At 35.7% G+C, this 19,024-nt stretch overlaps 1 protein-coding gene across 2 annotated transcripts in view; it reads left to right on the top strand.

Moving 5' to 3' along the window:
• The window catches only part of HDAC9 (histone deacetylase 9), a 479,837-nt gene that overhangs the window by 377,746 nt on the left and 83,067 nt on the right, over window positions 1-19,024 (top strand). For both annotated transcript variants that reach the window (XM_083825978.1, XM_083825977.1), the window contains 2 exons: window positions 189-308; window positions 629-726. In XM_083825978.1, coding sequence (XP_083682104.1) covers window positions 189-308; window positions 629-726 — 218 coding nt within the window. The remainder of the gene's footprint in view (window positions 1-188; window positions 309-628; window positions 727-19,024) is intronic.

Here is a 19,024-nt window from a genome sequence, read left to right as displayed (position 1 = left end):
AAAGAGTAATTTGCCTGAAAGTTCAGGAAGTATGGGGTGGTGAAGGGAGGGGGAAAGGGGAAGACAAAAGGAGGGCAATGGAGAGGGAGAGAAACAGAGAGAGAGAGGGGGTAAAAGAGAGCAGAACTGAGCTCTCTACACTGAGTTGGACATTATTACATTTGTCATCTGTTTTCTTTCTCCTTTAGGATGTTCACCATGGCAACGGTACACAGCAGGCTTTTTATGCTGACCCCAGCATCCTGTATGTTTCCCTCCATCGCTATGATGAAGGCAACTTCTTCCCCGGCAGTGGAGCCCCAAATGAGGTTAGGTTTATTTCTTTAGAGCCCCATTTTTATTTGTATCTTTCAGGTAATTGCGTTGCATGATTACCCCTAATTTTCTTGTCCTTCTCTGGTTCTTTAAATTACACCAGATTACCAAATTGTCCACTGGGAGCAGGGGACCAGTGGAAAACAAGTGCATAACCCAGAGCAGTCCTTGTCAAACAAGGCTTTGCTGATCTGACACGTTGTTTGATGTTTGTTTCTAAAGAACACTTCAGATGTTTTCCCCCTTTCCCTCTCTCTTTTCCTTCTTTCTTTTCCTCCTTTTTATTTCTTCCCATTTTCTTCCTATTTTTCAGGTTGGAAGTGGCCCAGGTGAAGGTTATAATATAAATATTGCTTGGACAGGTGGCTTGGATCCTCCTATGGGTGATGTTGAATATCTCACAGCATTCAGGTTGGTACCTTTTTCTTTTAAAGTTATGAAAACCAGTGGTAGAATACAAACACATAAATAAAAACTGATGTAATTTTGAAAGACAGGAGAAATGACCCATGGTGAAACTAATTTAATACTGGTATCCTGGTATTTGAAAGCTTAGTAGGCTTAATAAATGGGTAATTCAATTTTTGTAGTCACCCACTTAGAATAGAAAAAAATATCTAATGATTTAATCAGTCGCTCATTTTATCATTATCATATCATGACAGTAAAATGACTTTCAGCTTGCTAACTCCTCTATGTACAAAATTTAAATGTAATCATTGATATCTGGCACAAGAGAAATACTGTTCACATCGATTGCAGTTACACATAAGTATAGCACATACAAAGTAATATTAAGTATGGTCCAATCCCAGCATTCCTCATTAGCTTGAAATTCTTACCATGGTGGTTCTCACAGATTTGACCAATTGTAATTTTCTGTGAATTTCAGTAAAATGCTAGTTACTAAAAAGTAAACAATTTTGAAATTTCTCAATTCTCAAGAATGACAGGAAATGCTGCATGCTGTATTTCTCTTCATTTTCAATAGCTCATTTTAATTAAGTTTTATTCTTTCATAGGTGATGCATCATAATCTTTAGTCTTATTTTCATGGAACCAGAGGAGATAGAGCCAGTTTGAAACGTACTTTTAGTCTTCCAGTAGTCCCGTCTTACATGCATTGTTTCACCTCATTGTTGAGCAGTCCAGTGGAAGGGTTTAGTGAACACTGGCCTCTCAAGAGTGGGCAAATACTACGTCTGAAATGAGGTTTCATTTAGTGAAAGATGATGTGAAGGAAAGGCAATGAGACAGCACATCTATTTGATCACCTCCAAGAAGTAGTGCATTTACATTCTGTAGCTTTTGATCTGTATTCTATTCAAAATGCATCACAAAAAGTATAAATTCATTTTTGCTTTTTTTCCGAAGCACTCCTGTTTAGTCAATTAAATAATATGCCAAGGATCTGATAAATAACACACCTGAATTGAAAGTCCAAACCCTGGACCTGCACACAGAGTGGCCCAACACATTCACAGTGTTACACTGTTATTGTGAAAAAGGGTTGAATTTTATTTACAACATTTGCCTGTACGTAAAAAGAGTATAAACAAATAGTCAGTGACATGCTTCAAATCTTCTATACTTCAGTATTCCCTTGGGCTCTTACCAAGGTCTGTTGTATTCTTTGTTGAGATCTTATGAACCGGATGGTTCAAATCACCGGTATTGGTATCTGATACTAATGTTTGGTATGATCAGCCCCAAATTCCTGGTTTGTATCTGACCTATCCCAATAATGATATAGGTAATGTGGCCATCTTAGTACTGTGGAGAATGGTGTTCTCAACTCGTTGAACAGAAGACTCAAATAAGTGAGACTACAACCACAATTGGCACCCCTTCTATCCTGACAGCAAGTACCTGGGCTTAAGAATACCTTTTCAAAAATGTTCTTTGCCTTTGTAGTTTAAGCACATTCATAAACATTTTGGAGCAACTAATACCACTGTTGTACATATTACTTTGCCTCGGAGTTAAAGGGAATTTCAGTCTGCTGTTTTGCATGTGCACTATTCAGGAAAATAAAATTCATGTAAGCTACTACACAATGACTAATCATTTGCAGATATACCACTAAAATAAGTGCTTAATTATGCTTTTTCTTTAAAGCAGATAAATTCAAGGTAATGATTAGGCTCTCTCTTAAAAGAATTGCTGATGGTTCAAAACTTAATGCATTTTAAATGTTAATAATTTTAAATAATTTTAAATTTAAATAATTTTAAATGCATCCAGTTCATGTTGCAATTAATGTGGGCAAGGGTCATTATCTTAAATAGTCAACTGATATTTTTTTTTGTTTCTTTGTGTTTTAGAAATAGAATGCTGTTGACTCATTACAATAGATACTGTTGTTTTCCTTTTCTTCAAAAGAGCTGAAAAAACAGAAAATGTTTCCCTACATCGTAAGCTCCTTTTTGCCCAGGCACAGTCTTTGTGCCAAATTTAATGCTTACTGTTGCGTAGTATGCCTGTTAGGGAAGTTTTGAGTGGGCCTCAGTGAAGCAAAGTGCATGGAACTCTGAAGGGTGGACACAAAGGTCTATAAATTGTGTAGGATAAACCATTTTTTGTGGATCTGGTCTGAATGGTAGATAGGTTTACCACCCCTAATGATGAGGCGCTTAATCTTCAAACCAGAATCTATCCCTGCTATGATCCAAAATGTCATAGATGATGTAACCTGCATTCTCAGTTTGGCCAGGACAGAATTGTGAGACACTGGCCAGGAATGAGAGATCCACAGTTCAGTCCTTTTGCCTTAGATAGAAAGGAAGGTAGAAACTTGAAGAAAATTAATAGAAGACTTGGTTAAAAAGTCATCAAGTTGGCTGTTGCTTAGGAGTTGTGACCTGCAACAGGTCAGTTTTTATGAAAATATACAGTGAGTTTTGTAGATAGGAAAATGAGCTTGATATTTTCTCAAACTGATTTTAGAGACAGAGTTATGAAACTGTTCCTAAACAAGTGACAGGGAAAATGTTGGATATCCTCAGTTTTGAGAAGAAAAATATGAAGGGACAAAATGGAGAGATTTTCTCTTCATACCTACTCCCCAGCAGGGAGAGGGGACATGTAGGATTCAGTCCCTAGCGAAGGCAAGAGAGCGTGTTGGTGAAATTCCTCTCCAACATAACCAAGGTGTCAGTAAGTTTGCAGACAGATGGAACTGAGTTGGAGAACAGCTGAGGCTTCCTGCTTTTGGCAGCTTCGACAGCCTAATTCTTTGAGTCCTTAGGAGCTGAGAAATTTGCATTAAAATCATCTAACAGTCTCCAAGGGGGTACGCATAACCTTTATTTTCTCACTGGCAGAGCCCTAGTTTCTTCCTAGAATTGCACTAAGCACATATTTGAAGTGTCAGCAACCCTGACACTAGGTAACTCATTACTGCTTGATTGACTGTCAAATTTCACAGCAGAGATCCTTCTGAATGATAATGTCCACAGAAATAGAGACCAAGTCCTTTTGTTTGCTTCTAGAGTTTTGCATATAATCAGGTATTATATATGATGATGTAGTTGATATCATTTATATAGTTCCTAGGGCAGAATATATGTAGAACTGTACGAGCATTTACATACACACACACACATCTATATATAGATGCAGCTAACTGAATATTTGTGATTTTCAGCTGCATAGATCTATTTTAAGCAAATCCAGTTGTGACTGAATGAGATTTCACCTCACTCTCTTTCTCCAAATTGTCCTAGAAAATATTTCTATCTTTTCTGGAAAAAGCAACTTCCCTGTGTAAAAATGCAGAACAGTTGAAGATGAATTAGATGCATAACACCGAGTCATCACTTCAACATCATGCTGAGTGAGTGGCTCCAGTGGGACGCTAGTGGAAGCTAAAGAAATTAGGGTGCTTGTTTGTGTCTGCCATTTTGCTTTCTGTGCTACATGAAGAGTCTTTACTGTATTTTTTAAACTAACTCCATATAGTGCCAAATCGAATTTAAATGGCTGGAACCAGTTTGAAGATGAAGACAACTCTTGTGTATAAAAAAAATCTTTTTCCTGCCATTTATTTTCTATTTCTAGTAGGAAAATATGTTTGATCATGTTAACTACAAGGAGGTAGTAGAAAATGTAGGAGTTAGAAGTTTCTGCAGAATGAAAAAGAGGTGCAAAAATCAAATCAATATACCCCTTAATTTTGCCAGAAAAGTTTTGCTTGTTTTTGTCATAGTTAAGAAACTGTTTTATCTACAAAATTCCTTGAAAGAATGCCCTTTTCCTGAAGGGCAGCCACAACTTCTTTTCCCCTATGATATCAAAAAAAAAAACCCCACAGCTCTTTTCCATTATTCTTAAGGCCTTCGTCTCTAGAGAGCTATGTTTCATCATTTACTTCCACCTATATAAAATTTGCTTTAATCTCTTTGAAAACAATAGAAGATGGTGGCTATTTTCTAAGAAGATGATTCTACGCTCAAGTTTATGAGAATGTGATCCACTCTCTTCTGCCAACAGCTATAGAAAAAACAAGAGCGATGGTCAACTACTAATGTTCAAATAATTACTTTCATAAGCTATGCATTATACCAGATGTGCTCAGTAAAGGAGGTAGCAGGTCTGTGTTGTACATGTGCATATGTACATATATGTACTTAGTTTACAGAGGACAGGAGAGATGTGTTTCTGTAGAGCAAAATATAGCAGACGCAGGAGGAAATGGAAAAAAATGTGAGGGTTAAGAAGAGTGAGGGAGAAGCAAGAGACAGAAGGAAACTGGGGTGTGCCTTCCAACTGCTTTGCACTGCTTTTGTTCAACAAAGGAGCTGTAAATTTAGCTTAACCAGCCAGTATGCTCTGGCTGCTTTGCTCTCTACTCCAGAGTAGCATAAAACACCCACAGCATGTCAGTGAACCTGGCCATAAAAGCATACATAAAATGAAATGTGTGTATGTGTGTTTCTTGGAATCATTAGAAGTAGCTCATGATAATATTATCTTTGAGTTTGATTTTTAGCAGCCATGTGTATGATTTTAATTTAATAAGGTGAGCAAATTCAAAAGACATGGGTGACATTAAGGCCGAGTTAGGGATGAACTTCTATATCTATGATTTAATTTTAAATACAGCACAAAATTTATAATTACCTCAAAAAAATCATTTAAAAAAAAGAGAATTCAAAATTAAAGTCATACTTGAAAACAGGTATGTAAAAATGTAAAAGTGCAAAAATGAAAGAAAATAAAGATATACAGATAATCTTCGATCTTTTACAGTGCTTGTTTTGGAAGAAAATAAATATGTTTAAAACTCACTGTAGTCCAATCTCTTATCAAAAACATTTAGAAATATTCATTGTAGTCTTATCATCTTACAGTGCATAATTAAGTTTTTTGAGAGATTGCATTGATGTATACTGACTCTTTTTTGGTCTTAGTTTTATATTTCCTGATCTGATGACATTCCATTTTGACATTTCAAATGAAAAATTCTTAAAATACAATTTTGTTCTTTTTCAAATATATTCTCCTTGCTAGTTCTGTTTTGGTGTAGGTACTGTCTATGTTTATTTGTTTGTTTTGTTTTGAGTTTTTAAGTTACAAATTCACACATATATCCTAAAGAGAAAACTTAAAGAAAATATTGATATGCTTTACCTATGCTGTTTCATGTAGTTACATATAGATAGTATCCATTTGTATGCATTGCTTTAATTTTACCTTAAATTTACTTTCAGAATTTTTTGTTTGCTAAAGCATTGGAAACAACAACCTTAATCAGTTTTGTGTATCTGATAAGATTCTGTATTCATTTAATCTGTTGGTATTGAGTTTCCTGGTCTTATGTATGTGTGCCTGAAAAACAAAAATTAAGTTTTTTAGCTCAGATCTCTAATATTCCAATTTCATTAGAAGTCCATATGTTTGTGTGCTACATTTGCAGATGAAGGGCACAGTCTTGCTTGTGCATATTTATTATTTTAAATGCATTTGCATTCCCTGTGTCATATCCCTTGTTATTTTTCTTCTCTTAAAAGTCAGTATTTCTGGTCTTTTCAATCTCTCTTTATTTAGAAAATCATCTAATTGCCTAATGATTTTAATTGCTCATCTCTAAAACTCTTCTAGAAAAGAGCTTAAAACACCACATGAGGGCGAACCACCAATTTATACTATTTTGAATACTATTATGGCTTTATTTGACATCACTCTTCTGCAATATAGTATATCTCTTTGACTGAATAGAAACCCTGGTTACTGATAAACAGAACAAAAGAATGTAGGAGACAAAAATCAAGTTTTCTTAGCTGTACCTAGCTTTATTTACAGTGAGTCACAGAACAGTGCTATATTGTTATGATGTTAAATGATTTCCACAAAAAATAGTTTTTGAGAAGAAAGTTCTACTGAACAGTAATTCTAGATATTCATAGCTTAATACTACTATTTTTATGACTACAATGTCCAGAGGCTGCTGCTGAGTTTATATTATAGTAGGCTAGGTCTAAAAACTGCATTAAGGTCAGATTCTCATTCAAGAACTTGCAGTGCAATGAGATAAAAGGGCAAAAATATGAGAGGAGAAATGAAAAAGCCAAATTAGCTACTCTGCTTCATGAGTCAATAAAAGCAAACAGAAAGAACTAAGATCTTCAGAACCTTAATCTACTTTGTTATCCATTGTTATGTTGAACTCCATTGTTAATGGCCTGAGACTAGCAAAATGCCATGTTTATCTTTACTAATGGAAAAAATATATATATTTCCCAATATTTAACTTTTTAATAACTGGTAATTAATTTGTAATCACTGGATTGCCCCAGTGATTGTTATTTCTTGTCTATTTGCTGACAGCAATGCGTTCAGCACTTCACTTCATAAAGAGGAAGTCAGAATCTCTGAGTCATATGTACAAGAGTCCAGTAATGATTTACCCAAATGCAGATGGACATTTTGAAGAGTGCTAATTACCCACAATCCTTCTGCATGGTCATGAGCATAATGCAGAAAAATATAACTAAACAGAACACAGTTATGGAAGCTCTAGGAAATCTATGTGATGGTTTCTGTACATATGTATATAGTTTGCAGTCATCCACAGCATTCTGCAGAGTCGTAAGTCAGAGTTGCAATCAGTTGCTCATTTCTGATTTTGTCCACTGCTTCTGAGCATTGTTATAAGATGAGCATTTCAACAAGAGATCTTTCTTTTCCCTTCTGCCATAGAAAATGTCTCAGCAGTATTCAAAGAAAGGTACACCAAACAGCCAAAAAAAAGAGATGACTTAAAAGTGCCTGAGAGTTCCTTTTGAAGAAGTTTGAAGAAGGTAGAAGTTTGCTTGGAATATTATTTTTTTTAAATCTGCCTGGAGTATAACATTCATATGTAAATGCTTAATAGTCCTGAGAATTTGTGGCTTTGTATGATATATTTATTTTTGTAATAATAGTAAGTTATCATGCTTTTGGCTTGTTTCTTGACAAATATTCTCAGCATTCAGATGAGTATTGTGGGGATAAGGAGAGAGTCCTTGGGAAACTGAGAAGCAGAGTTAAAGCGTTTGAAACACTGGCATAAACAGCTTTTCAACATTTTGTTATACTTCAGAGTTCACCATAAAACTAAACCTGGCAACACTGTTTATATCCTGCAACCTCTTGTTCTTTCTACTCGTTTATTTTTATTTGGAAAATCTAACTTCTTCTCACCAAACTACCCTAAATTTTCACCTTTACTGTATCAGGATGTTTAAAACTACGTATGACGCTCCTTTCATTCACTGGAACTACAGAAATGAAACCTTTCATTAGAGAAATTAATTAGTGTCGGCTTACTTTTCTACAGATGCACAGTTTCTTTTATTGACATGGCAGAGTAGGGGGTGGAGGAGAAAGGATAATAAAATATGGCATGTGTCAGGTTTATGTGGTTCAGGTTAAAAACTATTTGATTAAAACCCCAAGCTGTACATGGCCTGTAGTTTAGAAGTACCAAAAAGTACCTGAGCTCTTCTCCAGTAGAAATATTTTTCAATTTTTTTTCAAGCCAGAAAGATGAAAGAACGGAAGTGTATGGATAAAGAATTGCCACATTGTCAAATACTTTGATGGAAAGGTGAGAAATACCACCAGAAACATCCTGGAAGAAATTAAAAAGCAGCACGATTACAGAAGATATTTTTGTGCTAACAGTCAAAATATCTGTGGTATTTAAATGGAGATAAATTTCAGGTCTAAATTAAAAGTCCTACAGCAACACTGAGCAATTGTGTAGATGTCCAGCTCCAATTTAAATTTTGTTGCTTTATAATAACTTTTGAGAACTACACTGTAGCCTGTAAAAAATATCCACATGTTCTCTGCTGGAACAGCTCCAGACTGTAACAGAACCACTAGATTGCACCCTGGTGCTTTATGTATTGTTTAATTGTTTTCCTTTGGTGGATATTTTTATTAAAAGCCCATTATCCAGAATCAGACAGGAGTGTTGTTTCAAGAACAGCAGAAACAGAGGTCTTTCAGCTACACAGTTCTTATTCATGCCTTCTTTAGCCAGCTTAGCTAATGAGACCTCCACTGTTCTTCTTTTAATACTTCAAGGAGAAAAAGAAACTGAAGATTTTATTTTCCTCCTTTCAAACATAAGCCGGATTGCAAAGAGGTATTGTGAGGTTGTGTGTGTGCTCACGCACCTGTGTCTCTGTATAAGTTTGTGTGGATACCTCTGGGGCACGTCTGTGCTTATAGATGTTCTCATGTTTTTGCATCAATAACTCCTTGGAGGTTTTTTTTTTTATTATTTTTTTTTTAATGATTTTTGTACCTGTGCTACACTTTGCTGGAAAGTAATTGAATAAAAGGAACAACCCTTTTTCATAGAAAACATATTCTAGTAAATAAAGCTCCACTAATTCCAAAGAAAAATAGAAAAATCTGGCAAGACCCAGATTTTGAAATCCTGAATTATGCTGAGTAGCACTCTGCTCAGTGCTGCAAGATCTTATGAGGTTTCATGTTACTGGATGTTGTTGGAGCCCCAACTCTGAGTATTTTATTACTTTTAAAAGTCAGCTCTTAGTCTTGCAAAAGAAATGTTTGAAACTAAGAAAACATGTATGTCTCAAAAAAAAGATATCTAATGAAAAAGTTCAGGGAGGTCTATGACTCATGATTATGTGGTGTTAGCAGTACTGCTTGGGCCACCAGTAATCCCATTAAATCAATGCAGCTTCTTGAAGAATGGATTGTTACTCAGTGTGAGGGAATCTATCAAACTTCAGGCTCCTAGATATGAATTGTTTCTTACAGGCAATATAAGAAAACAGCTCAGTCATAGAGTAATTTACCATGTTTGGCATATTTGTGTATTTTTTCATGAAAAGGGAAGTCTATGTTCTGTGATCACATATACTCAATTTTACTTCTACTAGAGTCAGGATTTAAAATTGAATCAATCATCAACTGCACTAGTTAATGCACCTCTCAGTTCTGCACACCAGCATAATTCACGGCTAAAATGTAATGTTGTTACTTATACTCAATTGTAACTTCTTGCAAGAGTCACCATTAAAAAAGCAAAGGCTGTTCATGGAGTAAACGTGGCAAGATATGATCCTAGATACTTTGACTATATTTAACATAATTAAGCAACCAAATCTTTCCGATTATATACAAGCACTGTCATTAATTGCCATGGCTTGAAACAAACCAAGCTTTTAAAGTATTTCATTACCTGATTCATATGTTTGCCTACCACAATCTTTCTAGTCACATATTGATATCAAGTGTCAAAATAAAGTTACCAAAATTGCAAGTGTACCAAAAATTAATGAAAAATGAAACCAAGCAATTTACAGCACATTATAAACAGACTGAAAATAGCTACGCCTGGACTGTTGGTAAGCTGCTTAGCATTTATCCTATGTCATGTTACAGTGTACATGCATGTCAGATTATATAAGGTGGAGTACTGAAGGAAAGATACAGCTTGTTTGTCTCTTTTCTCCCCATCAGTAATTCACTGGTCTTTGCTGCTTTTTCCCTCTTGTGCTGGGTGTGCGTTACTAAGTAGAGCTGACTAAAGACAGCAGTTCCAGTAAGTAGCAACTGTCCGTGGTTTTGACATGTGATTTTCTTCTACACTGGAACAAAACCAAAACTATTTGAAAGCTTCCAAGAAAACAACTAAGTGTGTTTCAAACCCTTTCGTGACAATGTTAATCTCTAGCCTCATGGTGAGGACATTACTCTAGAAATAAAGAAACAAACAAACAAAAACAACAACAACAAAAAGAAAACTTTGGTGAAAAATCTCATCTCTGAATGATAGAAAAAAATTTTTCTTTCCTCATTCTTACAAATCAGGGACTTGAACCTGACATAATTGCATCTGAAGTTAATGCCTTTGCTGTCAGGCTATTTGGAATTTATTTTTATCCTTACTCTAAAAAAGGTGTCCCTCTGAAAAACATTAGGGATTTATACCTACAAAAATATTCTGTTGTAGTAAAAGGGTACATTTCATGAAAAAGTTACACATCCAATCATGAATTATTAGGCTGACAGGAGAGTGGAGACTAATTGCCTCCCTATTACCAATCAAGAAGTTTACAGATTAAGAAACTATTGTTAAATCTCTGCAAGTGCTTCAATTCCTGTGTGAGAGGGATTTCTCAATCCCCTTGCTTTATTAACATCTACTTCACTCCATATATGATGAACTCTCTATGGAACAGGTTTCCCTTGGATCCGAAAATGACAATTTGCTATCTGTTCATTTACCTCACTTTGTTCTACAAAGAAAAATTGTTTAAACAGGTTTCCCTTATTTTTCAATACAATTCTTGTAAGAAACTGTAACAAACAAAGTCAAAAAAAAAAAAAGTCAACTTTGTAACAGCTCAAAGTCTCTGTGATTTCCTTCTGATCAAGAAAGGAGTGATTTAATTTGCACACACTGTACCATCAGGTAGACCACTGCTAAGAAGCTGCCCCAAAAGTAAAAACATGCAGTGGATGAGTGTTCTAGTTAATTTTGACTTGCTCTGTGTCAAGTTCAGTCATTGGCCCCTGTGAAAAAAATCACTGAAAAAAATTTTTTTTTAATATTGCCTTTTATGCTTCTGCAAAGCAAGTTTAATGACTTCAATGCATTAGAAATAAGTTCTCTTCTGTTTTGCTTCCCTGAAGTAAGGACTGATTCAGTAAACATTTATCTTACCAGACTATTCAAGCAATAGTGTTTTAGTGATTAGACATATATTAATAGTACATTCTTTAAAAATTCCTCCCACCCTTTTTCTTTCACATTTCTTTCTTGGAGTCATTCATTCAACCACTCATCAAATTCTTCACAGCAGCCACAACTCCCCTTCCCCTCCCATAGCTCTGTCCTCTGCCTCTGATCACAAAGTTGCTACTCATCTTTTCTTCTCTAACTCTTTTACTTGGCACCAGGGGCCTCATTCTTTTTCATCTTCTGATCTCAATCTGACAAAAACTTTTATCTTCCCTTATTCATCTATTTAACCTCTCATTCCCCTCATAACAGGCTATTGTCGCAAGTGATACAATCATATTTCACTGAAAAGAAAAACCACTGTTAAACTCTCTATCACCCTCTCTACTTTCTCCTTCTCTATCCTCAAGACTGCTGAGTGTACAGATTGCAGCCTGTCATACAGTTCAGTTCTAGACCTTCTTCAGAACACAATCCCAGCCTTCCTTTCCTCTGAAACCATTCTTGGCATAAACTCCTCCTAGCCCGAAGCTCAAAGTCTATATTTCATCCTTATCTTCCCTAGCCCAAGTATCATCCACTTTTATTAACCTTGATGATCTTTGTCTTGAAAATTCATCCTTCTCTGGCTCCCATGCATGGTAGACCCTGGCCTTTACCCAACATTTTGAGTCACTTTTTGAACATGTGCTTTTGAGGAGTAAATATTTCCTTCCTTCAGCTTTCTTCATTTGTTCCCTGCTATTATGCTTTTGGTCTTGGTGCCTTCTCCTACTTCTTTGCATCTGTCTAGAGGAGAGTACATCCAATATGCAAATTCAGTTATTCTTTGTCAGCTGGTTACTTCAGGTCTTTGTGCCTGTATTGAGTACGTCTCTTATATGCATCTTGAAAATTTAAAGTAACCATGATAAATTAATTGAGGAAGTCTACTTTTAGTTCAGGCTCAAACTTGCCAAAGTTTTACTCCCAAGTCAGGAGTAGCAATACGGCCACTCTCTACAGGTAAAACCATCTTTCTGACTGTCACCCAGATAAATTCTTGTTAACTTTGACCTTCTCTGTTGGAAGTCACAACCCAGCAACGTCTAAATTTTGCAAATTCTTTCTGTAGCATGTGTGTGAAATAAAGAATATGCTACCATTCTCAGCAGCTAGTGATTTTTAAGCTGATGCCATTTTTTTTTTCTTATTTAATGTCCTTCTCAGAATGCTATGAGGTTCATATTTGAGATTGTTATACAATGTACAGGTTTTCTGCTTTTTTGGTGATAATGCTTGTAGGGTATTCTCATAAACAATTATGAAGCCTCCTTGAAATCTTTTATTAGTGTTCTATTTTGCTATATTGCCTCCCACAAAACTAGACAGTAATTGAATTCCTCTACTGCTAAGATGACCTCTAAGAAAATCTGTCCACTTTTTCTAGCTTTTGCCTATAGTTCCCCAAAATGTATAGACAGGAGTCATCTTTTTGCTTTTTCTTTGCAGTCTAATACAATGGGGTTGTTGTTCATAACAGTGGCTTCAATGTAATGTACTAATACAAATATATTTATTATTATTAAGGATAATAGCAAGATTTAAACAGTTAAAAGGTTAATTTGGGATGTGTTTTGTATGTAATGCCCACTCTAGCTACTAGAATGGGAGGAGGAGATAGGGTGTTTCTCTCCCCATCATGTTGCATGAGAAGTACGCACCCCCAGTACTGGTGGCAGTGGCTGCATGTGACACATGCAATCATACAAGGGAGTGGAGTTACTGGGACCAAGGCTGGAACTAGGCCTCCCTCCAGGTCCCCAGATCTGATGCAGAGAAGGAGTGTCTTTGCAGGTCTAGAAAGGGGGGAGATGGAGGAATCAAGACCTCTAGCCCAGATGGAAGACATGCCTTTCTTTGTCTGTTATATGAATGTCCTGATTTTATTTGGGAAACTGTAATATAGACCTGTATTCTGGAACTGTTCTTGTTCCACTGAAACATACGGATATGCTACTGGTAGGATGCAGTCCTTCTCGAAACAGGCTCTGGAAAGTATGATCCATTCCTGTTCATCCATCTCAGGAACACACATACTGCTCAGTATCACTTCTGCAGTGTCCGTGATCTCATTAAGCCCATGAGCATGCGTATCTTGTTGACATCTGAGGAAACATGATGCTTATCAACAAAATGTAGGGCCTGCTGTACACTGCATCACTTCAAACACAATAAGGTTATTAAAGCTTAATTACATAAGAAACAGTATACATGTTTTGCAAGCTTGTAGAATGTCACTTGCAGGAGTTAAGCAAGATATAAGAGTTTCCTAAGTTTCTATTATAGTTTTATTTCCAGCAGCATTCTTTGAAAAACTAAGTAAATTACTGCATCTATTGGACCTCTGAGGCTTGGGGCAAAGAATGGAAAAATTATTTACAAAAGCTTGAAAATATTTAATCACTAGAGGCAGGGGGCAACTGTGTTTTAATTAGCAGTTCCTCAGGCCATTGGCTGGCTAGAGGCTTTCTCAAACAACCACACAAACGCACTGAATAGCTGTTTGCCAGCCTTAGGGTCAGGCCTGAGATGAAACAGATAAGATAATTGGCTCTAATGAAATCCAGAAGGCCTTGGCTTTCTTGTTTGAGCTTGGATTTGAAAAGTGCGTGTGGAAGTGAGGCTTAATTCAAACCAGTCCTGAACTAGGCCCGTTTTTCAGTGACTTTGATATTGTTTGAAGTTCTGAAAGTGTTCGCCACACCACTAGCCTGCTGGGCTGGGCCTCCCCGGTCACCTTAATTACTGAGCTTTATTGCTGACTTTACTACACAGGAAAGGAGCCATTATATGTTCCATCAACATCAGCTCTCCTCAGATTGGAGGAAAGGGCAGGGTGAAAGGCCACTGTAGGAAGGCAAAAACTTCACTTTGAGGTAGTCAGATCATTTACCCGTGTTAAATTTCACTGTGCTATGTGTGTACATTCCTCACAACACAGAAGCCCAATTTCCATTTTTTTTTTTAGCAAGTGATTACTTTTCAAAACATTTTGTTTGTGTCTGATTAGCAGAAGGGGACATTTATTCTTAGAGGTGGAAAGAAGGCAAATTGTAACAAACGCCTAATTAATCATCACAGAGGAAAGAAATCTAGTTAAAGTCTGTAATAAAGAGAAATTGTTCTTAATGCTTCTTTGAAGTGGGAATAAGTGAGGAAACCCCTATGGTGTGTTTGCAGACCTGACACCCTACAGAACTGACTCCTTGCAGCCAGCCTGGTATCTTGAGAGTAACTTGTAATGTGCTCTGCAAAAACAGAAGGGCTCCTGTGAAATACTGTAACAGCAAGCAACAGTTGAGGTATTTTAGCAATGTTAGTTGTGAGTTATTCTCTTCAGGATAATTACTTTCAGAGTTTGGTCCTAATCTCTTTAGCTGCTCCAGCTGGTGGTGCTGCTGGAAAAAAAAGAAGCTGAACGAACTCATGTGCATGAATGAGTTTTCAGATCTAGACACTCTATAGTGGGAGGGACGTCTATCAGGTTTCAGGAGTCAGTATCTGGGGCCACTGAAGTCCCTGGGAAGACTGCTGTTGGGAAACCTGGGACAGATGCTGCAAATGCTTAGATGCGTGGCTGAATATGTTTACGTTAACTCTATGTTCCTAAGTCAGTCAGGCTACTAACCTCAGTAAAGTTACACATGTGCATTAATGTTTGCAGGATTGGGCCTCCTGAGACTAATGAAAGTGTGTAACATAGGCCAATTTGGGCCAGATTCCATATTACCAACACTAGCACATAATAAAAGAAATATTGATGAATATTACTTGCTGGTGAGGCTCTGTGAACTGTGAAGTTCAGATCAAGATACACAAACTTTATTTCCATGAACTTGGGAGGAAGTTTAGAAAAGACTGAAAAATCAATTCTGTTGCTATCTACTATGTGAGCATTACATTTATTTATTTATTTATTTATTTATTTATTATTTCCTTTGTTGTTGTTGTTTTTATGGAGCTAATATTTCTGCTTTTCTTAATAGCTTGAAAATGTCTTGGATTCCTTCACAAAAATTAGAAATGTCATAAAGATACATTCTGCAGAGTATTCAGCTCTTTCCTTAAGGCAACAGTTTCACAAAGAAGGCTTCTGTAATTTGATATAGTTCCACCTTGTATTATTTTATAAATAAAATATATGCTATAATGCAAATTTTATGTCTGTATAGCTGAAGATTTTTTAACACAAAGGACTCCTATTTAAGAAGCCTGAAGGCTTCTTGTTTTTCTTCCCTTTCATATGCCCTGTCATTTTAACATGTTTTATGTTAGTAGAATGGCAAATTGGTTATACGCTTTGAAGAAAAGCAGCAGGTTTTAATACTTTTATCAACATTTTGTGAAATTTTAACCTGTTAAACTCATGGCCAGCATCACAGGGAGCTAGTTATATCTTGCATATTTTATTAGCACAAAGCCAGGAGAAAATATCTTTGGAAATAACCATAATTCATTACAATTATCAGAAAACAATGATTTCCCTTCTAATACAAAAGGTTGTTTTGTGAGAAAATAATAGTGTAGGTGTCACTGCATGAGAGTGTGAGAGCTTCTATAAGCAGTATTTCCAGATTTGCAGATGTTCTGTTCTTTATTAAACAGTAGATTTTGTTTGCTCTCATTTTTTTTTTATAACTTTATATAATGACAAAATCTTCCCTTTTGATACCATGCTTCTTAAGAGGTGGTTTGAGCTACTACTGCTGTGAATGAAACTTTTACTTCTTATTGCAGTAAACACCGTACTCTGAAGAAAGATTTCCTTAGGTAAGATACAGTCAGAATCTCCTAACAAAACTGTACAGAACATTTGATGTTTTGATAAATTAAAAAAGGTTATTTTTCTGAACAGAAGTAGCATAACCATGAGCTTCAATGATGTGACAGTGAGAAGGCAGGGGAGGGTGTAAGTGTCCATGACCTGTGTCTGACTGTACCTTCAGCTACATTCACCACATTTTGTGGAAATTAGGAAAAGTGGGATTATATAATCTATTAGTGATTTAATTCATACCTTGCACATATGCCTAATGATGTCTTCAACAGAAGTAACAGGATTATAAAATCTAATGGTGATTTAATCTGACCTTTGCACATCTGTCTACAAACTTTGTTTAAGCTTAGGTGGGTGGTGTAAATCAAGCAGGGGATAGTGACTGAGGAAGCATTTTATTGCAAGAAAAAATTCCCTGGATGCTTAAGTCACTTATTGCCAAGGTTTCCAACAATGTTTTTAAGTTGGTACAACAATTATTATTAAAAGTGTCTTTTTTATGTGGGAGCTGAGGGCTATAGAGTTTCATAATTTCCACCTTAGAGCTTAGTTACCATTGCTTGTAAATCTGCAATTTTAAAAAGGAAAGCCTAACACAAAATTCATAAAGTGGCCATTATCTGATGTAATGGTGTTGTGCTGTGTATTTTCAAGTTACTGTAGAGACCACACAGCAAATCAATGCCTGAGCCAAGACTAAATGTTGGGCCTCAGTGCTTTTGATAATTCTGTGAAATTCCTAATTCTTGCATCTTTAAAATGAATAATTCTAAATAAATAAATAAATAAATAAATAAATAAATAATTTCATTAGCTATCATCCTTTTGTGAATCTGTCTGTTAAAATTTTCTGAAGCTAGATTTTAATCCTACTTTTCATTATTCTTTCTGTACATCATTTTAGAAAGTGTAAGGAAGAGGTAAACTGAACCATTTGTGTTCAATAAGTCACTTTTAAATGCAGTGACCATGACATACATTTTGATAGTGCTGTGTTTTGTTGAACGTTGAATGTTTTTTTCACTACCTGATAACAAGAAAGCAACTGGAAGATAAATGCCACTAAGAAGATTTAATTGATGCTTTACCTATATATGTAATTATAGATTACTTTCAGGCAGGCAGTCAATGGAAATCTTAATAAGAATATTAATTATGGTAAATACATGTGGCTTTTTGGCTGTGACATTTCATTGCTGTACTCAGTAACAACAGTAAGAATAATTCACTGCAGAGAACATTCATAGAGGATGCCATAGGTACATAATTCTTTTGACTGAGGAATTCAGCTGGGATACATTTCTCATATCATGGCATATGCTATATTCTCATAGATTAGTTGTGTGTGATGTGGGAGATCAAAGGATTGCACTTTTATTTCTGTGGCCACAATAAACTTGAAAAGAATAAAAGGGAATCATTGTGAATATCACGTAAAACAAATGGGAGTTAACATGATTTAGAGAAAGTAACAATTAGAAGAAAAATGAGGATATCATACTTCTTTATTGTTCTTGGTTGTAGTGTGAAGTCTTGCACCTGCTTGTTAGCAAGGTCAGATTTAGGATTACAAAAAAAAACAAAAACAAAAAACAAGGTGCTTTTAGTTGCATTTTTTCTCTTAATAGCTCTGGTGCCTTAATTTAATTCATATGTACAGTATTCCAAAATAACTGCAGTGATTGATAGTATTGTAATAAAACACAGGAAAATACACAAAAATTCAATGTTTCTTTAAAAATTTAAAACAATTCCCATTGCATTCTATTTATTATTGTGCTTAAAGCATTTTTAATAGGAATGAAATTCTATTGTAACTCTAACATGAAGCATTACATTGAATTTGCAGTTAATGGTATCTTAGTCATCTTTAAAAAGTGACTAATAATTCACTCTGTTTACAGTTAAAAAACAACTAATTTACATTTAATGGAAGCTATTGTGTAACTAGAGTTCCATACTATTAGTGGTACGTTAGGTTATGCAAAGATTGTGGATTAAGAAAGTGCTAAATCCTGTCTTGCACATGCTGCTTATGAATGCTATTATTCTTTTTAAAATTCAGGTAATTTTGTTATAATTTATTATAACATTATTAGCTGCCCAGATTAGACTATGATTTTTGCACTGAAAAATCAGCAGCATACAAGCTATTGAGAGGAAACAGAAGGTTCTGCCTACTGTGTAGAAACAATTTGTACTGGTACCCTAAAGGAAAATGTGGGAAGCAGCCTTACGTTTTGAGATCTTAGTTGAAAACTTTGATTATACAGATGTGATTCACTTCCATGTGTCCTTTCTACTTTGAACATGACAAGAGATGACCTTATATTTGGAAAAAGAAGGTTGAGTTCCTCTGCTCTCTACCCAGGAGACCTTTTCTGCCCTAGTTCCTTAAGACTGGCTGGAGAATAGCATCAGTGGAAGGTTTCTTAGAATGGTTTCTCTGCTGGAGTTTTTAGCTTGATGTACTCAATAATATTGATGCAGTTGTGATTTTTGGCTTCTTACTTCACATTAGGTTATGATTCAAAGCTAGTATATAAACAGAGAGGAATTCAGGGCCAAGTTCAGACATCCAGCCATGTGCCTGCAATGTAGGGGTCTCCACGTGAGTAAGGGGTTCAGGTTCCTGTTGTGGTGCTCCAGGTGATACACTCAACTGACTTGAGAGAACT

The sequence above is a fragment of the Anser anser genome (assembly GCF_964211835.1).
Source record: "Anser anser genome assembly, chromosome: 2".
Taxonomy (NCBI): domain Eukaryota; kingdom Metazoa; phylum Chordata; class Aves; order Anseriformes; family Anatidae; genus Anser; species Anser anser.
The sequence above is the reverse complement of the archived record's forward strand: the minus strand, read 5'-3'. Positions and strand labels throughout refer to the sequence as shown.